This window comes from Neocloeon triangulifer, unplaced genomic scaffold (assembly GCF_031216515.1).
Source record: "Neocloeon triangulifer isolate White Clay Creek 2 clone unplaced genomic scaffold, ASM3121651v1 ptg000013l, whole genome shotgun sequence".
NCBI lineage: Eukaryota > Metazoa > Arthropoda > Insecta > Ephemeroptera > Baetidae > Neocloeon > Neocloeon triangulifer.
Genome location: NW_026775555.1, coordinates 2,247,720 through 2,263,446, shown reverse-complemented (window position 1 = coordinate 2,263,446; position 15,727 = coordinate 2,247,720). Strand labels below are relative to the sequence as shown.

At 34.5% G+C, this 15,727-nt stretch overlaps 1 protein-coding gene across 9 annotated transcripts in view; it reads left to right on the top strand.

Annotated features, from left to right (window-relative positions):
• LOC132198922 (uncharacterized) overlaps window positions 1–15,727 on the top strand; it is a 98,534-nt gene that overhangs the window by 25,777 nt on the left and 57,030 nt on the right. The window contains exons 1-2 of one of the 9 annotated variants that reach the window (XM_059623229.1): window positions 9,629–9,728; window positions 12,033–12,248. The exons of 7 other annotated variants lie outside the window; for them this stretch is intronic. In XM_059623229.1, coding sequence (XP_059479212.1) covers window positions 12,087–12,248 — 162 coding nt within the window. In that variant the 5' untranslated portion in view covers window positions 9,629–9,728; window positions 12,033–12,086. Of the gene's footprint in view, window positions 1–9,628; window positions 9,729–10,748; window positions 11,456–12,032; window positions 12,249–15,727 lie in introns of those variants that run through there. One more of the 9 variants, XM_059623228.1, reaches the window with a different exon arrangement.

Genomic DNA, 15,727 nt, shown 5'->3' with positions numbered 1-15,727 from the left:
TATATTTTCGATCGTAAAAGTCTGATTGTGTGAATAATGAACGCTGTCAATTGAATTTTGCAAAACCTAGATAGGATTGAACAAAACGTGGCCAAGTTAGAAAGTACTGATGCATAACTTAAAAGAAAAATTTCTTTTTAATTATATAATGGTATGCCCCGTTGTGGTGAGAATTATAATTCTTTGGTCCTAAAGAAGAAATTTAAAATGTGTAGTTTGCATATTTTTATTCTATTTCTTTTAAACATCGTTTTTAATATTTTATTGTTAAATATATAAGTTTATAAATCTTTTATTATTTTTTTTTTTGCAATAAGTGTTATTTGTTTTCATACACATATTTTAATGTTTACAAACGTTAAATTTTTGTATACAAATTATATAATGAACCTTTCTATAACTTATTAATAAAATCGATTGTAAATATTTTGAATAAATTGTACACTTGCCAAATGCATTATAAATAATTAAAATCTTGAAATATGTGATGATTCAGAATTGGTTTTTATGCTTCATTTACAGATTTCAGAAGAGGAAATTAAATTTAATGTTGATTTAATTGAACTAGTCAATTCTTGAACCGCGAAAATTATGATAATTTTTTCGATTTAAGAATTGAAGGACTGAAAATTAGAAATTGGTATTCATGGTTCAGTTAATATTATTATAGAATTATAGGTTACAACTGTTAATAAAAGTTTTTGTGAATCAGAAAATAGATGTAATTTAATATGCTTAATTAAAATATTCAATTTAATCCTGTTAGAGAATTAAATAAAGTTTATTTTTCTTTTTTTTAAGATTAAAACGCAGTATCCTGGAGATATTGAAATTTTTCAGATTATGAAGTCATTGAAATTTTAAACATAACATATTTCAAATCGTAAACGTTAAAAATAAATGAATATAAAAAAAAAATTCTTTATTCTCGAAGCGGACTTTTCGAACTCGGGTGTTATTCAAAAGGGCTCTTTGTGAGTAGCATTATATTTTGACCGTCTTGTAGTGCCGTGATGAGATCAGTGTCTCGTCGCGGACCGAATCTGCTTAGCGGTGTTTCCTCGAGGGCTCTTGCTTTGATACTCTGCATCACGGCCTGGGAATTCTGCAAACTCTCCCTTGCAAAATTCGTCCGTCCCGTCGACGAGACGGAAAGACAAAGTCTTTTGCTTGCTTCCGTGCTAGCTGCTGACGCGGATGACATTGAGAGTCGAACGGCAAACACGGGCAAAAAGCAATCATTCTCTTGTCGCTTCGATCGCGGCTTGTTCAAATGATGTGTACGCGCGGAATCGCTGCTTTTAGCAAATTTCGCAGCCAAGACAAACAGCGAGAGACGACGTCGATCGAGCGTAAATTATCTCTGCTCGGAAAATCGTGTGTGATTCGCCCCCGCTGTAAATTAAATTTCGATCAATCTTGCGCTCGTCAACCCTGCGCTGCTAATAGTCTAATGCGTGCAAATATTGCCCCGTCATGCAAAACAAACTCGACGCTGATTGACGGCGCCGTTGCATGTTGAAAGAAACGACAGACAGTTTCTTTTTTCATCATGAAGTGAGGAAAAGAAGTTTCCAGTGGTGTGGATTAAATTTCAAACAATAATGTTAAAAGTGATGAAAGTAAATTACGTTTCTTGTCAGTGGAAAAAGACATTATTTTTATTAATTCTAGTCCAGCGAGTAAGGATTGCAGACAACTGAGGTTTGTAAGTTTTAATACGTTATTTACCAGGATTGTTGCCCACGTTTGTAACTTTTTTCATGTGAGAGAAAGATACTGAGAAGCCTTTAGAAAATATTAATATTTTCTGAAGGCGGTTAAATTTAATATTAATTTTAAAAGAATTTTTAGAAATATATAATATTGCTTTTATTTCATTAAATAAATTTAAAAAATCCTTTTATTATAATCAGTTGTTTCAACTTTGAATTATCTATAACTGATCAAAATTAAAATTTAGCATCAATTCTTGATTAAAATAAGATTTTTTCACAAGGAAGTCTTTTCTATAATTCGTTAATCTCAATCCGCATTATATTTTTATGTCGTTGCAAAAAATATCTAGGAAACGGAAAATATATTTAAAATAAACTCTTTTTTTATCGTACGTAAAGAGTTTTTAAAGTGAACTAAAGATTATATTATAATTAATAATTATAACTCATTGAAGCACAATTTCGAAACTTTTTTTTAGCTTGAAAATTTCATATCTACTCAAAACAAGATTATTAATAGCCTTTTATTAATACTTAATTTTGAAATGTTGGCACAGAGTTCCAAGTTTTTAGTTTTAATTTTTTTAAACCGTGCAAGAAATATAGGAAAATCATGGGGCTGTTAAAAATAAAATTTATTTTTTCCAGTGATGATGCTTTTCAGCATTTGTTAAAATTTAATTGATCTAATTTTTCAGCATAATAAAGCTTTTCTTCACTTTCACATTAATTTAGCTATAATAAGTTTTTAATTATTATAAAAGCTCCAGGTTAAGCTCCGTTAATGAATTCAAAATCCTACAAACTATTGATTCTAAATTTCAATTATTATTAAAAATTCATCCGAAAATTGAGCGCTGTTTTTATGGAAACAAATTTTCCAGCCGAGTAAATGCCATTGATGAACTGTTTTTTTTTTTAATCACGTCAAACAAAGTCATCAAAAGCTGTGAGAGGAAATCGAAAGGATTAGTTGCTCGGAAAACTCGCAACCCAACTAATTTGTTTGACTCCTGTAATCAATACGCTAAAAGCACACATTTTATTTGCAAAGGGTCGCTTTTCAATTAGTTGGAAATACTGCGTATTACACGAAAGCCGACCCAACGTGTTTATTCGATAATCAAAGGGCGAGGAAACGCTTTTTTTGTTATTTGAAATCGATTTTCACTTGGATTTTATCGCCTCGACTGCCTCTTTTCTGCTGCAAAATTTATTTCCTACGAGTACTTTTTATTCTCTGCCCAGGCTGGAGCAGCTGCTCGCCAGATACAATCGCGAATAAAATTACAATGCCAAGAAATTGCATTTTCCTTCCTTAATCAAGTGCTGAGCTGTGATTGCGACGGCGCCACCCGTTGTGGCATTTTTCCACTCCGCCGACTTGAAATGAAGGAACGATTTTATGATCGAACGACCCCGGGATCGGAAATCGTTTTAGCTGCGGCGATTAATTAATCCACTCGGAGGCGGATTGATTGAATGATTAATGGACCCGAAATTATCCTCTATCAATCACGCTCTGGTCAGAATTTCGAGGGACATGTATCAAATTTCACAATGGCAGACAAATTTGGCACTCGGCCCGAATCGATTCGACGCAGCCACAAGTTGATTTTGGAGGAAAATCAAAAGGAAATGGAATGATAAAAGACAATTTCCTGCCGTCCCGCCGCCAAGGTGTGTCATCTCGCGTCGTTTTTCCACCGCTTTTCCGCACCTAGTCCGCACCGGCGACTGCAGATGGCGGACGAGCGCGGATTTGCTTGTCGAGGGATGATCGATTGAATTGTCAACCGTCACGTGCGTGTTTCACCTTGCGAAAGTGATTGCTTAATTTGCATTTTTGCACAGTCACCGCTCTTGATGCCGAGAGAGTAAAAGGGTCGACGAGTGGGCCGATGAGAGCATCCTTCCGGGCGGCCATTCTTGGCACCACGCTCGATTTTTTTGCTATCGCGCGCCCAAAATTTAGCAAACCTTTGATCTGCCCAAATGAGTCAAAGAGAATGACATTTTTTTTTTACTTATCAAAAATAAATTTATTAATTCATGAAAAAAGCGGCACTCAAAGGACTAAAATTTTCCTCGTTGAGAAAGTTACTTTTAGAAGTTGAAAAAAATATTAATAAATACAACTTTCTCAACGAGGAAAATCCCGTTACATAATTTTTTTATATTTGTTCGCGTCAGCAAATTTACAGGGTGACATTATAAATGTTGCAGTTTGAAAAAATTAAGCGCTTTTATGCCTTACATTCAATTGCAACTAATTACCTCTCATATTTTTCTTTCACACTCCGCTCATACAGAGGTTAAAAGGGTTAGAAACTTTGCGATATTCATGAGTTTGTAAATCTGAAATAAAAATTTATGTATGGAAAAAAAATCATTAATTGACTGAAAGCTCATTTTTCATTGGATGTAACTTTGAACCAATTTTACTTCCATTTTTAAAAAAATGAGGGACGAAGTTAATCATGTTTATAACAAAATGTTTTGATTATTATGAATTATGATTGAGTTCTGATTATTTCCTTTTGATACTATTTCTTTGCATCGGAGAGAAATGTAATTTCCTGTTCGCTTTTATGCAATTCCGCCCCATCAGCCCCGTCTCTGTATTTTTTCTGCAATAATAATGCCGCTTTGTATGCACAAGAAGCCTCATAATAACACATCTCTTCCTCCTCCAACTTTCTAACGTCGAACGAAAGCACGGAGCGTATGCTGTGCTCTCTCCGCCAATATTTATAATGTCGCTCGTCGTCTCTACTGGAGACTTCCACTCGAGTGCAGTTTATGAGTTTTGCATATCACGTGGTCTTGTTCGCCGGCAATATTACTTGGGTATGCCACCCGTCGGCAGGATCATGCAAATTCCGTGCCGTTGCGACTTCCGCTGCAAATTGAGACCTCTAGTTCCACTCTTTAGTTTCACGACTGTGAAACAAGCTCTGCTGCAAATACCCTTTGAAGAGCCTTTGGGATTGTTGAGTTTATTTAACACCTTGCATGCACATAGAGGTTCACAAAATAGGCCCCGGTGGAAAAGTATAAACTCTATTCCTTCGGATCGGATCTTTTGCAATGAAAGAACTGAGCTTATTTTAGTGTAAAAAAATTTTCAAAAGTTTTTAACATTTTTTAAAATAAAACAGGTTTTATTTAAATATATTATGTAAATTTTAAATTTATTATTTCTTAATTTATTTCAATTTTTTTCGTTTTATTTTATATTATTTTAATTTATTTGTTAAAAAAATTTAAAATTATTAATAATTATTTTTAAACACTTAAACAACGGTCAATGTCCAATGACAAATAAATTTATAAAATTTATATATCTCAGGTTTAAACGTTATTTTTTTCAAATGAAATTCATATTGACTTCATCAACAGTTCTCATCAATGTAAACACACCAATTTTATCATTAACTACTATTTTCTTTCTTTTTAATATTCCTTTATGATTCAACAATTTCATAATGACAAAATTTTGGCTCAAAATTGCAAGGGAAAAATAATGATGAAGCAGAATGAACAGCATCTCTGAATTAATCAACTTGTTAATTGATGCGCATCCTTTCGTGAAACTCGTGTATTTAACCAAAGCATGCAGTTGCCCTCGCGTCGCTCGACCTTGCCCTCTTGAGCACGAATAACTTTTACAACCTGCGAGCCTCTCGCGATGTAATAAAATAAAGTGGCGAGCAAAAAGCGCGCGCGGCCTGAATTCTTTACGCCCTTATGGTAATGGATGCTGAGCACGTTGGCCTACCCGCGCCCTCTCTTTCAAAATCGCTTTACCGAGTTGATCAACTTTTTTTTCATTCGGTGCAAAACTTCCCTCGGCCCGCTGAGCAACAGCTGCATAGAGTTGAAATTCTGAATTATTTGAATATATTGATTGGTTTCCGCGAACTTGTGTCGCCTGATCGCGAGCTAAGCAAAAAAATGAGTGGTGCTCGGAAGAAGTCAAGGGGAACCCACGCGAATCTCCCGAATTTATTGTACAACTCCCTCGCTCTCGCGTCGGCGAACTTGGTGAATAGTTTTTCGGAGAAGCGAGTGAGAGGCTCTCTGCGTTTGTTAAGAAGTTGGGCGGAATCTCAAGAGCGACCGAGAGAGGAGGCGTTGTTTGTCTGCGTCTCAAATACAACGGGTCGTGGAAGTTGCTATTTGTTGCTGGATAGCGAATAAAATTGCTTTCTGAAGAAAACAATTTCGTTACGTAGTCAAATCGATGACGTTTTTCTCATTGATTTTTAGGCACTTGTGGTGTGAAAGGCAACTTTATAGAAAAAAAAGCTCTTTCAATTAACGTTTTGATTGATTTGTTAATTATTTATCTCCTGGATTTAATTTTAATTTTAAATTTTCCATTAAAAGTAATTCTTGGAAAAAAAAATCTTGTAAGAAAAGGAATTAATTTATTTGAAATGAAAAGACAGAGCACAGTCACTTCATTAAAAGTGAAGTGTCTAATGAAAACTAGTCGCCATGCAAATGCAGCTCTCTGTATTTTTTTCCCCATTCACAAGCGCCACTCAGCTTCGCGCCATTCCAGAGTAATTAAACCTCCGTCGCTTAATTCAAACGAATGAGCTTCATTGTGATGCAACGCGTTTCTCAGCGGCGTCGTCCCGGTTGCATACCCACAGCTTGTACGAGGCGACGAAACTCTCTGTTGCGTCTAGAACAATTAAAAGTCAATTCCAATTACGAGTCCGGCGACTACTGCAAGGAAACCGCACTCTTGTCTCTGCTGTGCAGTAAGTTGTTGCTGTTTCTCTTGATACCGAGGTCTGTTTTCACACTCGAGGGCGCAGACATAATGAGACACAGGGCTTTTGATCCGTCCGGTAACTGATTCGAGTATGTGGAGCGAAAGGAAAATGGACGAACGAGCACAGGCCGCTGCCCCAAGGGCAGTTCAATACGACCGACGCAGACAAAGTTCCGAACACAATTCCTGTGCAGATGTAGAATTTACTTCAATTGCTGGTTTGCTTGTCTGAATGTTAAACAAAAATATATTTAATGACATTTAATATATTATGCTTTCTTTTCATAAAGATTTGACTCACAATCAGTACCAAATTCTAAAATTAAATTAAGTGAAAAATAATTTTATAAAAATTGAAACGCGTAACGTATGGATTTTTAGGGCTGAAATTTCTTGCACTTAAAATTAAATAATAATAATGCTGTTTTGAAAGAGAAAAATTGTTATAAGAAATTCTCAACAAACTTAAATTTTTACAAGTACATTATGCAACGAATAGACAAAGATAAAATTAATTACAAGAATATATTTTATGATGCATACTAATTGAGTATAAATAATTTTTCAATCAATCTAAATTAATAACGATTTTTAAAATTTCAGAGTACAGACCATAATGAACCATTGTCAGATGAAATTCCTGCAATTTTTCATTATTTTATTTTCTAAGTGGAAAAATTTTGCAATTTTCAATGTTATTTAATGATAATGAAAAATTATAAGAAGTCTTTCAACACTGAAAAGCACTCTTTTATAATCTTTTAAGTCTTTTACAATACAAACTTCACGTTGCTGGTTGGCAGTAAGAAAGGGACGATTTGTTCAAAATCAGTTGCACACCTTCTTGCGAAACGGAAAAGTTTTGCTTTGTTATCATGTTGGCAACTCTTTCTTTCCCGTTTCGCAATTTGAATATCGCATTAGCCAAACAAAAAGCAGCTGTTTGCCTTCCCATTGTGCGCGCCGACAAGCAGAGTCAATAAACCTGCTCTGAGCGAATTAAATTTTAAAACAAAACGTCGCTTTTTGCGAGAACCTGAGAGTTCAAAGTAGCCGGGTTGACGAATGAAATTATTATTATTGCGAGACGTGCGGGAAAAACTGACAAAGGACGCGGCCGGGATGGAGATTTTTTAATCTCTTAGCCGTCGCGAGTCGAACGAACATCTGCTCGCATCTGCCACTTTGCTACTTTGTGCGGTGCTCTATAGCAATAAAGTATAACACAACACACGCCGAGATGAGCAAGCTGGCAGCTTATCAAACGGCGCATTTTATACACAAGAGGCTCCGCTTGGAGATAATTAAATTCACTCTGTTTATGGCGGCAGCTCAGCGAAAGAACCATATTCTCTAATTTTGAGGCACTAGGAATTCTCCTCCCGGTTCTTTGATGATGGCCAATTTCTCCTCGCTCACGGGTCACTACTCGATTTATTATTACCGGCGGATGAGCGAGACTTATTGCGTCCGGAACGACGCCCGGAAAGTTTGCAATGGGCCTTAAAACTAATTTAACTTTCACACTGGATGACTGTTCAGAAAAGAAAATTGATGGAGGACAAAGAAGGCAAACATTTGTCGACAGGATGAAAGGAGATGAAAGTAGTTCAAAGGGATTGCGTTTGATTGCAAATTCCTGGAATTTTTGACAAAGCCGAAAAGAAGAATTATTGATCTAATTATAAAATAAATAAAATTAAGTAGGTGAATTATTATATTTTTATAGAATTATATAAATATTTCTTATTTTTGATAACATTTTAAGCGAGTTGAAAATGTTCAAATAATAAAATAGCCAAATTTCTTTTGCTCTCCTTTCCCATTTTAATCTCAAACAAAAAATGTTTTAATACATCATATTTTTTCAATTTAATAATTTAATTAATAATAATATAATTGGTAACTTCAATTTAGAGATCAAACAAACGTTCAATATTTTTATTCTTATTTCAAGCTTTTCGCCTCGTAATAAATATTTTTGGAAGACACACGTGTACGCATGCCAATCAACGAATAAATTCGACCAACGTAGCGCGAAATATTGCAGAGGGCGTCAAAGTGTACGAAGGAGAGTTTTGTACGCCTGAGTGTTATCGTTGCGATGACCCCTTTGCTCACCACTCCACGTACATAATAACTCAAAGGCTTCCCTGTTCTGTTTGATGTTTGGCGCGCGCACCAGAGGCAAGAAAATAAAATTGTGTACCGGGCGAATATACAGCTAAAAAGTAACAACCGACCAACCGTCCCGTCCGATGCATTATGAATTTGATCGATCGCGCACTCGGACTTGTAACAAACGTCAAACATCAGTTGCAAGCCGGATACTAAAATATTCAAGCATTGAAGATTTTCAACTTATTTTGTAAAATCAAACCATTTATTTTGATACATTGATATAAATATTAAAGGAAGGGCAATTAAAGTTTGAATATTTATTTTTTCTAAAATAAAACTTATAAAAAGTTTTAATTTTATAATAATTTAATATAAAATAAAGTAAAACATGAAATAAATTAAATAAAAAGAATATTTAAAATATTTGATAATATTCAAATACAAAAATTTAATTTTAATTTTTTTAATGCTATTATTAAATGTTTGCGTCATTTTTGTGTGCATATTTAGGAAATTTTTAAACGAAAAAATAGTTATATTTTATAATAAAGCGTAAATTGAAGAAATAAATCATTAAAAAATTGTTTTAACGTGATAAAGTAATCATTAGTTTAAATCCGATGATTTGAGTTTAATAAAAACTGGAAATGTCGAAATATAGTTATATTCTATATAAACAAATTAAAATTAGTTTATAATCTGAATCATCCCAACTGGAGTTTTGCGTTAAGTTCTTCATTCTTGAATTGCAAACCTTGAAACAATAACCAGGAAAATAATTTCAAAGTACTTTAAATGAGGTTGAAACTTGAGCTTGTGAAATTAGTAAAATTCCAAATTTGATCCCTCTCGCGCCGAGATTAAATGAGACTCCACGAATTATGCACTTGAGCAAGTTGGGTTGTGGCGGCGCAGCAGCGCCAGCCACGCTCAGCGGCGCGGCCAACGTGCTGCCGAGGCCCGAAGTCTGCGTTCTGCTCTCGAGCCGACCGACTGTGAAACGAGAGGAGTCCCTCTGTGTTCTCGCCCCGCTGTCAGTGCACTCGTTTCGGCTCCGACGTGTGCGTTTTCGCAGTGCTGTGCGCGCGTCGCCACAATCGGTAATACCAAATATGTATTTCAATCATCGAAATTGAGTTCCGTTTGCAATCTGTTTTACTTTGGTGTTTGATCAATTTGAATATATTGGTTTTGCGAGAACGAGATTCACATGGAGAGTTAGAAATTTGTTTTTGATTTAATTAAATTCAAAGTTCCAAATGAGGATTCTCAAAGTTGTGTTTTTAACTGATTTGTTCAATTTACATAATTAAATTATTGATATTAGAGTCAAATTCTTCTAATGAAATGTGATTGCATAATTGGTTTTTAAATATTAATATTTTGATTACTGGCATTGATGAGTTTCCAAAGGCGAAATGTCAGTCGGAAATGTATCCATATTCTCATTTATTCTTGGAAAAAATCTAATTGATTTAGTTCAAAACTTATTAAAATTTAAGTCTCTAAAGTTCTATGAATTAAAATTTCATTCTAACAACGAAGTCCAATCGATATACACAGAACTTTGCAGATCCTCTTTGAACCTTTTGAATCTGAAAAGCCCCTATATGTGACAAACATTATCGCTCTTGCACTCGCGAGAAAATCCCATCAAGCGATGTAGTAAATTCATTTTCCTTCAACAAATTTTCCTTCCTTCCTTCCGCGACAGAGAAAATATTTCAATATTATCCGCTCTGATGTTGATAATCTCAGAAGCTTCAAAGTTTAATTAAAATATGAAACACGAGCCGCCGTCTGATTTACGCCAATAAATCGCGGTTGTTGCCTAGGCAAATTAATTAATTTGCACTCACGCGGGAAACCGAAGACGGCTGCTCGTAATTGGGCCTTTAATTATCTCGTCGCCAAACTATTGTCTGCGCGCCGGAGTAAACAAGCTGTCTTGTTTACCGCCACAAACAATGCAAAGCTCTCTGCACCACCCTCCACTGGGTGGCATTTTTCATTTCGAATGTGTCACCGAAAGTGAAGGTAATCAAGTGCTGCAGGTGCAAAGTTTTGACGAGATTCAAAAGTTTCTTTTCACGGCTCCCTCCGGAAGAGGATTCCTAATTAATTTAGCGCAAACTTCTCTAATGCCTCCCCATTGAAGGTTTCGCTCGCACTTTTTCCCTCCGAAGCAAAAAAGATTCCGTTTCCTTCCTCGCCCACTTCGGTTGGCAATGATTTACAGAATTTCCGTTCACTTCCTCCGTGTAAAAAACATTTCGCGTTTTTCCCCGAGGAAGAATTTTTTTGTATTTTTCGCCCTTTAATATCGCGGTGACATATCACGGGAAAGAAAGGCGGCCCAGTTATTGCTTCGGAAACGTCGTCCTGCTCTCACCCCTTTTTCTTTCAATAATGGCGTGGGGGTGGCTCCGGCACGCAACCGAATTAAGCAACCGCGCGCTCATCTGATTTATTTAAGACTATCGACTGTAGCGAATGCGCTGCCAGTCGGTCGAAAGCCACACATTCCGACGGAAACGCACACGAACAGAGCCAGAGAAGACTCAATTATCTTTATTGCGTGGTTCATCTTTATTTTGTTTCGAGTCGAGTTTGCAGCGCATCGATCCGCGCCTCCCGTGATTTTCGATTCAACAATCTATTAATGAGATCTAGAACATTTATTGCCTAATTTGATGATTTATGGTTGTATTCAAAATTAAAATATTATATAATTATACAGAATGGATAAAGTGGATTACATAAACTTAGAAAAATACATATTCAAGAACTAAAAATTTGCATTCAAAAGACTGAAAATATAAGTGAGGTAAGCTAACATTTAACTCTGTAGATATAATTTAGTTTTGTATCAAAAATAGACTCTTTGTTTCCAAGTTTTCTCTGATTTTTCCTACCAATAAAAATCCACTAAAAAATTTAAATTAGAAACTAAATTTATGAGAGAATATATTAAAAGAGTAAAAATTTGTATAGGATTTAAATTTTTAAACAAAACTTTTATATTAGTTATTGTAATTTTAAAGATGTTTTTCTCCAATTTAATTAAAAACAACGATATTTTGAAATATCGCAAACCAACATTTAAATATTAACTACAATGGCTAAATTTGCAACTAGTTTATCATGCAATTTATCATTTCGCTTGACATGTTCTGATGACCAATCACAAATTGATAATCTGGTACCTTCGTTCATGAACCCAATATTGCGCAAAATTAATTTGCCCATCCGCAAACTCGACAGAAACGTCAGTTCGTTGTTTTCCACTAATTACCTCGATTGTTTGCTTGCGTCGCACAAGAGCAAACGCGCTGAATAAATCATGTCTCCGTCGTGCGCCGACACACCGCGAGGGGATTAAATCGCAATTAATGCGCTTGCAGCCGAGAATGTCGAACAAACTGCCCGCCAGCTAGTTTTCCGGACGCGCGTAAAAAATGGCGGCGAGCGGTGGCGGCGCCGCCGCTGCTCCGACTGACGGCGCTGCCGAGGACAACGCATCAGGGCCACCGACCGCAAGACCCGGACAGTTTCTCACCGTGTACGACCCCCGCAAGAGACACCACCGAATCCGCTACCAACCGGTCGCACTCAAACCGGTGAGTTTGAAACTTTTAATTTGCTTCAAATATAAAATGGAAAGTAAATATTTCATTTGAAAAAGGGAAATTAATACAAATCAACTCTTATTATGTGCCATAAAAATAAATTTGCAAGTCTCACAAGTTAGAAGAAGATATAAATTTTATTGTTATTATTATTTTTTATGTTGATGAAATTAATTGGAGGAATAGTGGGTTCATAAAAAATGGGATATAGTCTTCGTTTAAAAAATTGTTTTAAATAAGCAATATCTACAAGAAGGCCTGTTTTCACTTAAAAATAATGGCTGGAGAAAGTAATTAATGGTTGGAAATAAGGAATTGTTAATTAGGCTAAAATAACAATAAAAAATAAAGAATTAAATTTATACTTCATAAGAAAATACAATTATTTAAGCGATTTTTAGGTAAATTTAATCATTAATATGCAACACTAGAATATTGTTCTTATGTTTTTTTTTTTCAAGTATAATGACATAATTAACGTTATAATAGGAAGCAAAAAGAGAAATTAGTCTACGACAATTTTATTTCTTTTAAAGGATATAGAAAAACGTCTTGGCCTTTCGTTATTATATCGTAAAAAATGTATAGAATCCTTTTAAAAAAAATGCCTAAAATAAAGACTAGCTAGATTTCTAACGCTTTTAATTAAAAAAATCTTAAAAATTATATTTATATATTTTATATAAATATAAATGTATAAAATATAATATATTTAAAATATCATAAGTCAATAAAGAACAATATTAATAATAATAATAATGTAATAGAAATAAAGCGATCGGGCTTTTCCATGATCATCTCCTTGAGTGTCAACTTCTTCAAACAAATAATTTAATAATAATAATTTTATTCTTTCCCAATACTATAAAAATATAGAATAAAAGAGAACCTTTGCAACTGCATCCTTACCAATTTATGAATTTACTACTTCAAAGTTCAAAAGTTCAAAGAGAATTTTAAACTTTTAATATTGGATACACTAAAACTTTTAAAAAGAATACAGGAATCTTCAAACGTTTGAAACCAAAAAGTTTTACTTCTAAGTATGCGTAAATCTGTGTGTTTTGAACTCGCATAGGGTAAACTTTTTAACTTTACCTCAGTGGATATTACAGCTTGATAATCTCTGAACATAATCCCGTTTACGACAGGAGTAGACCCATGAAATAATTAAAATTGTGCGTCTCTAGCAGTCCAGTCACGTGCGCGCGTTCAGTTTTTTTCCCTGCACGGTTAGAAAATTAAGTGCGCACACTTAACGAGCGAATAAATTCCACTTTGCATAATAAGCATGAGCTGGTGCCGCGAAAGTTTTCTGCTTCTCTTTTTTCGCTCGGGAAATTGCATCTTTATTCAAATTGCTCTGCTCGGCGGTCGCTAAATTAGGCGGGAAATAATTAGTGCGTGCGTTGCCGCGAATATTTTAATTTCCTCCACCCGCTCGTTCGCCGCCTCCGATTAATTAACGCATCAAAAGGAAATTATGCGAGAAATCAGGCCTCGCCGCACATCAATATTCATGGGCTGCATTAATCGGCCGAATCTGCAAGGCAAGAAGAAAATTGATTCGGTCGAGGCTTGTTATTTCAGCCGCGTCTCTTCTCTTGTACTTTATTTTTCATAGGCGTCGAATTCGACACGCCACTTGTCGCTCTTTATTGGCAGAAACCCGAGCAGCGTCGGAAAGAATCTCACTTGCCGCTTTTCAGCCCGGCATTCACGCCGCCCGCGGTGCTAAAGGGGAAAAACGAAAGAATGAAGAAAGGGCTCGAAGGGACCCTGCCTGCTCCTGCTCGAGTTCATTTCTCGGCTCTTGTGCAAAAAACAGCTGCTCGCAAAATAATTTTGTTTTCGGTGGAGATGATAAACCATGCACAGCCATTCACGCTAACGCAGAAGGGAGGAAATTAAGTAAAAGAGCAAGGAGAATGCTTTTGTGAAAAAAAAAAGTAATTTCCATGGTTTGTTTACGCGACGGCCTCATCCTACGTGCGTTAATTTAATTTTTTCATACAAATCTGTGTTTTAGTATACTTTTATGTGACTTTAAAATATTAAAACTTACAATTAGCTAAGGTTGTTAAATACTTAATTTGTTATGATTGCTCTGAATTTTTTAACAATCAATATTAATTATAATGCTTGCTTAAATTGAAAATTGGAAAGATAAATTGTCTTTTAAAACGAAAATTAATTCAATTTATACCTGTTTGCAGCTAAAATATGATTATAATTTTTTTAAATGTTTATAAAAAAATGGAGAGAGTTATTTAATGCTTTAATGTGTGAACTTAATGCTCTAAATTGTTAAAATTATTTTTAAATATAAATGGTTTTAAAAGAAAAATATTAAGAAATTTATAAAGTCTATTAAAATTTAACTTTTAAATTAAAATTAAAAAAACTACGTTATTTTTTATTTATATTCTTTATAAATATACTTGTATTAAATTATAATTATATGAAATTATTTAAAATCTGTGAACTTTTTAACTTCATTTTTAAAAATCAAGACTAAAATTGAAATCAGCATCAACAAATTTCCGCAACAATGGATTACCTATATCGGAGAGAGATGATGTAGGTTTTTCGTTTCTCTAGAGTAAAGTGGGGTGGAGCTCTTAATGGTCTGGGAAATCAATAAGGTAAAGCCACGTGGAATCCGCGCGACAATCAATCATGCTCGCGGACGTCTCTCGTCGTCAGCTGGATAAACTGGCAGCTCTGTCATCAAATTGTAATTAGGCGGTCCACGCATGGGTCGGAATCTCCAGGAATGTTTCCCTAGAGGAATAAGCGTAAAAAAGTTGTTATGTTAGCATTGCGAATTATAAAATTGAACTAATTTATTGATTTAAAATTAACAAAAAATTCTTCAAAATAAAATTTAACAAAATTTGAACATAAAAAAATTGAAAAAATACAGAACATAAGCATGAATTGTAATTTCAAGCTGGGACTTTGTTCCTGTTTTTTTATTTATGTCAGTTTCTAAGATTTTTAAGCAATTAATTCTTTTTTAAAATAGTAGAGTAAAGAATTAAATTATTGATCTTTAATAAATCTTCTTCGGAAATTAAAATGACGACATAATTTGAGTAAGGGAAGAAAAAATATTTTATAAATTAATATTGAATTTCTCATGAACGGTAGATATTCCGATCTATCTATTGTTTTAGTAATAATATAAATATTTTTACGAAAATTTTTTGTTACCATTCCAACTGACCATTGCCCTTAGATATAAAAGAGCTTCCAAACAGCTGTAGAGTTGATGTTTGACAGAAAAAGTTTTTTACTCAAAAGGTTTCCGATGCGGGCATGTTATTCTTTCTTTCTCTGGGACGGAGAGATGTCTATGTAGAACTTTAAAGAAACTTTTAATTTTATAAAGGAGTGACTACTTTAGTTTCTTGCTTACAACTTTTACAAACAGAGAGTTTTATTTTTTTAAACTAAAAAAAGCTTCA